This window comes from Strongylocentrotus purpuratus, unplaced genomic scaffold (assembly GCF_000002235.5).
Source record: "Strongylocentrotus purpuratus isolate Spur 01 unplaced genomic scaffold, Spur_5.0 spur5_scaffold_10, whole genome shotgun sequence".
NCBI classification, from domain to species: Eukaryota; Metazoa; Echinodermata; class Echinoidea; order Camarodonta; family Strongylocentrotidae; genus Strongylocentrotus; species Strongylocentrotus purpuratus.
Genome location: NW_022145595.1, coordinates 28,801,293 through 28,812,711, shown reverse-complemented (window position 1 = coordinate 28,812,711; position 11,419 = coordinate 28,801,293). Strand labels below are relative to the sequence as shown.

Genomic DNA, 11,419 nt, shown 5'->3' with positions numbered 1-11,419 from the left:
CAAGAACTTTCTCTGTCGTCTCATTTATTCCACATCTTCAATTATTCCATCAATCGAGGCCACTTCTAAATCTTCATCTTGAATGGAAAAATACACTCTTCTGCACTAACACAGTTTTCCTATAAATTTGTAGTATTATCTATGTTCAGATAAATGATAAGGTTTAGCACACATCATAATTCTCCATAACAATGCTTGGATCAAACCCATTACTCTCCCGTTACTCACAAAGGCATGCCCAATTGACCAGAATTACCATCTAGACCTTTCTTTAAATCTATAGTCCGGGTTACTTCAATGTCATATCGCCTCAATACCCTCATACCGCCGTACCCCCCTCCCCCACCAAAATAAGATAAATTTCCTCGTTTCGCCCTATTTCATCGTTGCTATTGTCTTCTAGACAATACACCTATAAGGAAGAGCATGTCGCAGTGGATCTTCTGGCATCGCTGGCCTCTATCCAAAACTAGTATTTCCTCTTGACACCATACTCCAATCACAACGTATTAAGATGCTCCAGATAAGGATACAGGATTCATAACTTCTTCTTAAAGCTCACAAAATGGTGGACATATCATCTTCAGTTTCAAGCACCTTCACCTGTATGAGAGCCACCATGACATTCATATCGGTAGCAGTGGTCATTATTTTTCATTTAGCAGTAAATTCTGACGCTTTACCAATGAGAGATGCACAGGACGCAAAGGTAAATTGCTGAACTTTCTCCTCACCCACCCCCCCTCTCTCTCTCTCTCTCTCTCTCTCTCTTTCGGGGAGAGGGGGAGGGGGGGGGTTCTTTATTTAAATCAAAATACATGTATATACCATTTAAATTTAATTTTTCTTCACCACGTCTTTCATGATTTTGATTACTTGTATTCTCCATCATGTTCCCAAATAACCATGAGACGGCTGATTGACATATAAACGCCAAGTATTTAAATTGATACTGTTTGAAAATGGCAGTGACTTTTTACGGGGGCATAAGCCAGAGCTAGATTTAAACAAAATAATTTAAGAGGGGGCGAGAGATAGAGAGAGAGGAAGAGAGAGAGAGAGAGAGAGAAAGAAAGAGAGATAGACAGAGAGAAAGAGAGAAAGAGAGGAGGGGGGGGGGGACATTAGCACAAAGTTGTGGGTAGAATTTGTAAAAAGGCTTACGAAATGAGCCTTATACATTTTGGTCAAAATAACACAAAATCCCAGAACATCGGCACAAAAAAAAGCTCACTCACCTTTTACAAGAAATCCACAATCCTTTTTTTTTTCTCTCTCCAACTAGGCTCTAAGTAAAATCAAGGCAATGGTCAAGAGGAGTTAAAGCAATAGCTTTGTTGAAACGGATTGAATTGTAATTTGGATGTTGCATCTAAAGATTATATTCGTATGCTATTAACAATAATCAGCATATAGGATTTGACAAGTAATTTTTGACACAGGAAACCATATTAACCTCACCAATGCTGAGCATGTATACGTGTATATATCAGGACGTACTTATACGAGGTATAACTGCTTTTACAAATATCAATGTCTTTGAACATTGGCACATATTTATAATCCCTGTATGGCATATTGAACCCCATGTTGTATTTTTCAATTGTTTTAGATGTATTTGATGAACTATGGCTACCTCAAACAAAGCGATATGGCTAATGGACAGCTAACGACAGAGGGCGATGTTGTGAAAGCTCTAAAACAATTTCAATACATGGCAAATATCGATGAAACAGGTTAGATATCTCATTTATACTTCCAATTGGTTTATATGTTTTCTTTTGATGTGTTTGCATGAGTATTGTTCTGTTAGACTACAATATCGGTTTTATAGGGAGACTGGGGGTCAAGCCCCCCCCCCCCATTTCCCCTCTAATTTCGAAGTAATTCAAGCGAGACACAGGTACATGTAGAAAATGGATGCACGAAATCTGAAGCCCCCTCCCCGAAGCCTCAACAATTATTCTTGTAGAGCCTCGCTTGCCAATTAAGGCGAAATTCATTTCGACTTTAATAAAATACAGGGTTCTACAATCTCTAAGACAATATTTATCAGATATGTGAGCTAAAATTAGATTTAGGGCACTGAAAATTACTTTATACCTGACGTGCTGACAGATGGAATCATGAATCGACTTTGCCACTTACTCAACTGCCACCGGGGACATTATATGCGTAGTCTACAATTGTTGTGTGTCAAATTTGCATTGAAGTTATACAGTTCCCTGTTTAGAAGAAAAATCATACCCGGCATTCGCTTGGGTAATATTAATTGCAGGGCCATTATGAAGAACAGCACTGAAGCTGATGAGGCTTGATATTATTATTATTATAATCATTATATTACTTGTAGGCTTTGTTGATACTGTGGTCAGAGGCTTTATTCGATTGACCAAAATGGAAATCTGGGTGAAGGATGATCGATTATTATGTAATAGGGAAGAAGTATATGGTCTTATATGTTCACAACAAACCCGGAAGTTTTAAGGCTTTGTTCAGTATCAATGATGCTTCTTTCTATGCCATCACCGAGAGCCTTAAATGCCATGTTTGGGGTTCACAGTTGAACGAACCCACGTTGAAGTTGAGAGTTACACCGCATACAAGGAAGTAATGATAAGGTTCAAATGGATCAAATGTCAATGCATTTATCGTGTGTTGATGACAGAATCTTCTATCAGATCTTAATAATATCAGTTTCCATGACTTGTATGGTTTCATCAATAACCAGGGATGGGAGGGGGATTTCTTGTCATAACCGAGGGACGCAATATTCAAGGAAGGGTTTGCCCCCGAACAGGAAAATTTTGAATCTAGAGTATGACATTTTGCACTATGGCGACACGTCATGACGTCCTTAACAGTATTTCATATTTTTCACGCATTTCTTTTCTCGTAATGGCTTAGGCGATAGTGCACAATTAATTTTAGGCAATTTGTTGATCTTTATGAATCTGGGAGGGGTTACGACACTCTTCCACATATTTTTGTACTTAATACTTAATTGTGCCGAACTTTGGTTTTAACAACACTGATTGTATTATCTATTGTAAATACATAATGGAAAATGGGCCTTATAGTAACGATACCTACGGTTTATAGAGTTTCTTAAACACTAAACATTATATTATGCGAATGAGCATATAGTCGTTGAGCTACTTTTTAAAAGGAAAAACGTTGCCTTGCCTTTCAGAGTACTTCAGAGACTAAACGGTGTGATGCAGCCCAATAATTATTTGATATATCTATTTTTTTCCGGGGGAAACGTGCCCCTATTTTGTGTAGCTTTTTGGGGAATTTTCAGAATAATTTACCCCTCCCCTTTTGCGCGGTCCATGGTGCCGTCCTTGGTTAACATAACCATTCTCCCTGTTTCATAATTCAGGGACACTTGACAACGATACGATGCGAATGATGAAAATGCCGCGATGCGGGATGCCAGACATGGTCGGGACTGGTTCGCACGATGTTCGCAAGAAGAGGTTCACCCTCTCTCAACTCAAGTGGCCCTATACCGACCTCACCTACCGACTCGATGGGACGACGCCAGACCTCCCTGCAGCACTCGTCAACCAGATCATGGCTCTAGCCCTCAAGGTCAGTCACACATGATGATGTCGAAGATGATCTTCAGAAAGAAAATGACAATATTTTCATTGCCATATGATCAATTACGCTTGAAACATTCTCGATATTTGGGGGCTGGACTTCCCGCCCTACCCCCCCCCCTCTCGCTCTCTCTCTCTCTCTCTCTCTCTCTCTCTCTCTCTTTCTCTCTCTCTCTCTCTCCCTCCCTCCCTCCCCCTCTCTCTCGGCCCACATTTCACTGGGTCTCACTTTCAAAGTTCGTCTCTCCACTATTTTAATTCTTTAGACATGTATTTACCTTTGCTTGAAGTTTTTGTAAAACATCTAATGAGTTCTTTTCCAATTCTTTCACTAAATCTTATACACTCTGTTATTTTGCATGACACTTGTTTTAAATACAGTGTATTGATCACTCCGGTATGAACAAATCAACTATTATCAGAAATAATGCGACAACGTTTTCAATTCTCGATATTCAATATCTAGGCTTGGTCAGATGTTTCGTCGTTGACCTTCGCTCAGGTCGCAGCCGATCAACCAGCCGACATCCTCATCGATTTCTTCGAAGCCGATCACGGTGACGGCAACCCTTTCGATGGACCCGGTGCCGTGCTCGCTCATGCCTACTTCCCTAACCCCAACCCCATCGCTGGCGATGCTCATTTCGATGACGCTGAGACGTATACTGACGGAATACCACAAGGTGATGCTCGTTCCTACATGCACAGGGGTGCTGTGACCTTTTTTTTCAGAAGACCCCACCCCGCCCCATCCCCCAACAAAAAGGGAAATAACTGAAAATTGATATATTTTTGTAATTCATGATCATAAGGGCCTTCACGATTACAGAGACTTACAAGAAATAGACACAGGTACAATTTTCAATAGCCAATTGCAGTGCCCCTATACCATATTCGGGTTACATGGTTCGGAAAACATCCTTGTAATTTCCGCATAGTCGTACATGACTGTATTTCAAAATGTTACGGATAAACCTATTAAAATGCCAATCGAAAATAAAAAATTAGATTGAATGAATCTCTGCGATCTGGTTTCCCATGGTCTAGGGGTCTGGGGGTCTGGGGGTCTGGTAGAGGGGTTAAATGCAGGTTGAACAACGGCTAAGAAACGTTAGTCGTCAGTTAGAAGTGTCAGATAGAAGTGTGGTAATCGAGTGGTTTAAGCACTTGACTTGCAAATTCGAAGGTCGTGGTTCGATCCCCGACACGGCACTAATGTCCTATGGCAAGGCATAAATCTTCATTTGCCACACTAGACCCAGGTGAGGTAAATGGGTACCTGGCAGGAATTTATTCCTTGAAATGCTGGAGCGCTGTGATGGCAGCTAGGCTAAAGCCGGGGTAATAATACATGCCCCTCGGAATTATAGACGGCGCTATAGAAATGCCTATTATCATTATTATTATTATATTAATACAGCAAATTGTTGTTCGCAATTTGCGATGATGTCTTGCATTTTGCTCAATCGTGGATTTAGAATTGTAGTCTGGAATTTTTCGTTGGTGAATTTTTTCTTCTCCATAACCCCATCCTTCCATTTTGAAGTTGTAGCACAACACTATTGTCAGTATCAAAATTGTATTTGTTCATTTATCAACTTGTAAGTAACTCTGTACCCTATATTGATAAAAACATTGAAGCCAGGGCTTCTTGTACTCCCCTTATTGATTAATATAAATTGATTAAGATGTTTATTTCTGTGTAATTTTCCTGTCCCTTCTATATAGGTATCAACCTCTTCCAGGTAGCGGCCCATGAGTTCGGCCATAGTCTGGGGTTGGGTCACTCCACCATTGATGCGGCTCTGATGGCCCCCTTCTACCAGGGCTATGTACCCGATTTTGAGCTCCACCCTGATGATGTGGCTGGTATCCAGGCCCACTATGGTAAGAGATGGATTTATCGGTTGACAAATCGCTTGCTCCTGTGACAATGCTCCTCGGTAATTTCCTACAGTAACCAAATTTGTATACTTCAATCCTGGACCGAATACTACACCTGACATAATACTAAACTTAAACCTAACCTAATCTAAAACCCAATTTCAACCCCAACCCTTACCCTATACTTTGAATAAGTAAAGCCTGGAGCAGGATGTGTCGCAGGAGTAAATGTCGAATCACCGATTTATCGGGTCATTGTTACTTTGGACATATAGTACACAGAGGGTTAATGCTAATGGCCGATTCATGATTCTTAGACTTGACAGAGGTCTGATAAACAATAGATAACACCAATTAAAAAGAAGACTAAACAAACAGAATATCCGACGAGTAAAAGAGTGGACACGAATTCCACAACTACGAAATAAATACTGCGTAGATTATGTGATGAATTAATTTCTATCTATACATTTTCTTTCTTTCTTTCTTTTTTTTAGCACCACAATCGTCCGTGAGGAGTGAATGAAAGATACCCTTGTATACACACTGTTACTAAACTCATAGCATAAAAATTATAACATGCCATAAAAAAGGACACACCCGAACAATCCTTTTCCTATTTCTATTTGTTTTTGTTTTTCAGGGCAAAATACGAATCAAGCTGGTGGCGGCGATGATGGTGATGCAGCTCCTCCCACCCCACCAGCGTCTGGGGACTGCATCTCTCAATTCACCGCAACAACACAGACGGCTGACGGTGGATTCTATTTCATCAATGGTAATAATGGTGATGTTGTTGGAGGTGATGGTGATGGTGGTCATAGTGATGACAGGGAGGTTGACAGTATAGTGGTGGTGGTTGTGGTGGTGATGGTGATAGTGGTAGTGGTGGTTGTAGCGGTGGTGGTGGTGTTGGCTGTGTTGATATACGTGATGGTGTTCGTGGTGGTTCTGATGATGATAATGATGATGATGGTAGTGTGTGATGTGATGTGAGCGCGATGGTTGCAACAAGTGGGGTAGTCATTGCGGCAGAATGCTGGGGGTAATGATTATGATGAGGGTGAGGGCGATTATAATGATGGTAATGGTAGGTCTAATGGTGGTGGTGGTGTGACGATGACGGTGCTGATATTCAGTGATTTAGGGAAGTATTGCGTCATAAAAAATGTATTTTATTGCAAGGTCTTTTCGGGGGGGGGGGGGTACTCAGATTTGATTTGACGGGGGTGTGCCGCTGAAGCCTCGAAACCCTACCTATTTTTAAGGGTCATTTTGGCGGATTTTTTCTTCTTCGAAGTACAGCCCATTTTTCAAACATTTCGGGTTTTTGCCATGCAAACTGCGGACCCATATTTAAGGGTATTTTTTGTTAAAAATGGGACCCATGTTTAAGGATTTTTTGTGAAAAAGTTACTCATTAGAGCGGCACGCCCCTGTATGTCTTGAGATGTGAGTACACCCTACCACGGGGGTCGTTTCTATTTAATTGTAATATACGACACTGGATGTTAACCAACTTTTAAATCTTATATGAAAAGGCATGTATGAATACAGTTGAAGAACAATAATGTCTTTGCCTAGTTTACCAGCAGTATCGCTTTAAAACGTAAAAGAAGGCCGAAGATATAACAATTAAAATGTAACAACCATCCAATGATCTGTAAAATTTAAGACTATTTTATCTGGTTGTAACCACTTATATAGATACCCATGCATTCCGCATCGGGCCAAACGGACTGGAAGCCGGCTATCCGAAGACTATTGCAACCGAATTTCCCGGATTGCCCAACAACATCGATGCAGGACTTTTCTTTCAAGACAACGGCAAGACTTATTTCTTTAAGGTGTTTTATCCTTCTATTCAATATCTATCTTTTATACTCATAATATTTGTATGTAGTTTTTGTTTGTTTCATTTGTTCTCTGTTGTTTCATTTCTTTCTCTCTCTCTCTCTCTCTCTTTATATATATCATTCACTATTGCCTTTTGTTGTAGCATGGTGATTTCTATTAGCCCCCTCCCCTCCCCTTTCTCTCTCTCTTTCTCTCTCTCTCTTTCTCTCTCTTTCTCTCCCTCTTTTTCTCTTTCTCGCTAAAATAATGTGGTATTTATTTTATACCTCTCTTTAGAAATCTATCCATCTGACTGGTCGAAACTGGAGTCGTGATTTTAGCCATGCCCGCCTACCAGTCAATTTTTAAAAAAAAAAAGATGCCCGTATGCCCGCCTACAGGCCAATAGTTTTTTTTTTTTTTTTTAAAGATGCCCGCATTGCCTCGGTTAACGGGACGCATAAATAAATTTGCCGAGATCCCCTCAGGTTTAAGTGTAAAACGTTTCTTTGTGGGAGCGCGGATCAATACAGTGTGTATGCAATTTGGTCGCTTATAGTGTGTGCGATTCTCGAGGGATCGTAATATTCAGGCATATTTCCAGCGCAGGTTAACAGACAGTGTCTCAGATTTTCTGCGATGTTTAAACCAATCTTTACTCAAGGAAAGAATAAGGCAAGAATTATTTGTAGATTTGTTTGTGGATTCGGTATACAGGTATAAAAGATATATGGACTGCTTTAATATTCGAGGCATGTTTCTATACTGGCTCTTGAAACACTGTCGCGCCTCGGGGTCATGGCAGGATGCAACTCCCCTTGAGCCTATAGAAACAGCCATGCCTCTCATAGCAGTCAATATATCTATACTATTGCCTGTCGTAGGGTTGTGACTACTATCAGTTTTCTAGGCGGACGATGTATGACAGGTATTCTCAGACAGCATTTCCTGGTTTACCTGATGATCTGGACTCGGTTTTCACCCCCCCCCCCTCTCTCTCTCTCTCTCTCTTTTGCTCGCTTCCGTTTCTGTATAAAATGATATATCAATGACTATTTCCTTCCCTAGGGTGGTGACTACTATCAGTTCTCTAGTCAAACGATGGATGATGGGTATCCTCAGGCCATAGCCACAGCGTTTCCTGGTTTACCTGATGACCTGGACTCGGCGTTCGTTTGGACCGGTAACGGAAGGGTTTACTTCACAAAAGGTATTTTCGCCGATCAACTTTATAAACCCAATGGAATAGATAGTGGCATAGATACAGGGGAGAATGGGAGGGGAAGGAAGGGGGGGGGGGGTTGGCACCTATGATTTATTTTAAAAGCAAATATCCATTTATGAGATGGAATACCCTTATTGAAATTTACTAGTGTCCTAGTCCTTTGTTCAAATAATTATCTTCATTCTGTTATGATTCATTCATCCGTTCATTCATATTACATCCCTAGGTGACCAGTATTATCGCTTCTCAGCCGGGGTGGGCGTAGACGATGGGTATCCGCGACCCCTCTCGCTCTGGACCAACTTACCGCCGACGCTCGACGCTGCTATGCAACATGCTAACGGCTTTACATATTTCTTCTCTGGTGACTTCTATTACCGCTTCAACGATGACGAGTTCAAAGTTGACGCCGGTTACCCCCGCGACACGTCGGTCGGTTGGCTTGGATGCGCTGCGGCTATCGGCAGCGGTAACGTCACGGTGTCGCCACCGGGAGGCGGTAGCACAGCTTTGACATCAGCGGGACTTCCGTCATTACTTTTAGTTATATTGATAATCTGCTCATTGTATCTTGCAGATCTATGTGTGTTGGTTAATTTGTAATATTTGAATATGTATATGCATTACACTAGATCTTTTCACCACTGTAATTTGGTAATGTAACAATAATAAAATTATATAATCTTTGAGACTCCACAACTTAGTCTATGATAAAATCCATCGCACTATAGGCTCCCAAAGAGTCTCAGACACTGATTTGCCAAATGTTCTTTTAATTAGAAAATGTAATAAGAGTTCGTTCCACATAATTTAAGTTCTGAGAGAATTTTTTGGTATTGTTGGGTTTTTTTTTTTTTTTTTTTTTTTTTTTTTTTGGGGGGGGGGGGGGTGTATTAATGATCTCTTTAACTGAAATCTCAATATGTTTCGTGAGGGAGAAACAACTTTCACTCTCATGTCTGCAGTAAATCCATGTCAATTTTTAATTTGTACTTTTTAAAATCTATAAAGGTAGAATCTTGTGTTTGAAATATGTGCGTATTTTAAAAAAAACCGAGAAGACCATTATTTATTGTTAAAAACACATTTAACTTTAAAATTGTATTGTTTAATAACGCGTTCTATTTGCATGAATAACAGGAGATGAAATCTATTTAAGAATTTTGTACAAAACTAAACAATTAAATAAAAGACACTCAAAGATGTAAGTTATCCTTGACACGCTGGCATGTTAAGGATTTTTTAAACAATCTCTGTCTATCGAATATAAACCCATACTTATGCTTGTTAAACAGCTGTGTACAAGAACGTTGAGAAATATTTAGATACTATATATATTTTCTTCTATGTAAATAATGTTTCCATATATTTTTCCATGTAACCGTTAAAGGAACGTTATGTCTGATTACAAACGTTTGAGAGCCATTTTTGAGTACTATAAGGCTTGGAATAAAAACAAAGATAACCTTTCGTGTTACAGCAAAAAAAAGTTGTCAGGATTCAAAGGATATAGTTAATCCAAATAATAACAGAATATAATAGGATGGTCAAAGGGAAACTGACTAACTTGAGAGTTTTTGACAGTCTTTTTTTGGCTGTACATAGGAACATTCTTTTTGGATTTAAAAACCTCTCTTTGCCCTTCAATCTGGCGCCTCATACGGTTTGCTTCTCCACAAAATGACAAATAGTTTCCGAGTATCTTGCACGCATTTATGTGAAGATATCTCGTATGGGTTCGGCACTAAGAGGCGGGGTGTAGCAAATTCCCTGAAGCAGGCGATTTTGTTGGAATTGTTTATTTTTTTATATTATATATATATATATATATAAGTTATTGTTAGCATTATTATCATTTTTTTTTTGAGGGGGGCTTGGGTTCCTGCAATCATTTTCTACCTGCACCTTACTCACATCCATTTATGATAACAACTGTTTAAGAGGGGGCTAGAGCCCCATCCCGCCCCTATTACTGGTACTTCGTATATTAAAGTAGAAACGAATATAATTAATGGATTATTATTGCAGTTGCATTTAAAAGGATTAAAATGATTTGCATCATTCATGGTACAAATAAATGTGATCAAGATTACTACTGTCTTGTTAATGTAGAGATTTAGTATTCGCCGATAAATCATATAGACAGGGCCATCGCCAGACAATTCTGAATGGGGGCGGGGGGGGGGGGGGAGGGGTGTCAGAACGATTTGCCGGCAAGTTAGCTGAAAAGTTTTAAAGAAACTATTTTCGAGAAAAAAATAAACTTAAAGGTACTATGTCCCATTTGCAGGTCCACAAAAATGAAAAGGTTTAATTCCAACGGCATTTGAAAAATATTACTTATTTAGGACTTCCCTCAAAACAAAACGAAAGGGTTTGAATATGGCGAAGAGAGAGAGAGAGAGAGAGAGGGGGGGGGGAGGCAGTTGGGGTGGGAACAGAGGGGAGAGAGATAGAGTGAGAGGGGATGGGAGGAAGGGAGGAAGGGAGAGATTGAGAGAGAGAGATTGAGAGAGAGAGAGAGAGAGAGAGAGAGAGAGAGACGGAAACATAGAGAGAGAAAGAGAGAGAGAGAGAGAGAGAGAGTTTGTTAATAGCGGGAGACAGTTTGGGTGGAGAGAGAGAGGGGAAAGAAATAGAGGGATGAAGAGAGAGGGGTGAGGCAGAAAGGGACAGAGAGAGAGAGAGAGAGAGAGTAGGAGGAAAGAGAGAGAGAGAGAGAGAGAGAGAGAGAAAGAAAGAGAGAGAGAGAGAGAGAGAGAGGGGGGGGGGGGGGGGTCAATGATAGCGCATGTACTGATAGAAGTGGAATAGTACATGTAGTAAAACCAGGGAGGTAATTAAATATGGACGAATGCAGAGGTAG

The 11,419-nt window shown here is 40.2% G+C and overlaps 1 protein-coding gene across 2 annotated transcripts; it reads left to right on the top strand.

Annotated features, from left to right (window-relative positions):
- Nucleotides 1–318: 318 nt before the first annotated feature.
- On the top strand, nt 319–9,772 carry LOC576145 (matrix metalloproteinase-2). Of its 2 annotated transcripts, XM_776482.5 has the most exons (9): nt 320–709; nt 1,613–1,736; nt 3,386–3,597; nt 4,075–4,291; nt 5,337–5,495; nt 6,136–6,270; nt 7,200–7,339; nt 8,397–8,538; nt 8,780–9,772. In XM_776482.5, exons 1-9 carry the CDS (start codon nt 566–568, stop codon nt 9,154–9,156), a joined length of 1,650 nt encoding a protein of 549 aa, XP_781575.3. In that variant the 5' UTR covers nt 320–565; the 3' UTR covers nt 9,157–9,772. The 2 variants fall into 2 exon arrangements, with proteins under 2 accessions (XP_030835865.1, XP_781575.3); XM_030980005.1 differs by lacking the exon at nt 1,613–1,736 and having other exon boundaries at nt 319–709.
- The last annotated feature ends 1,647 nt before the right edge of the window (nt 9,773–11,419 follow it).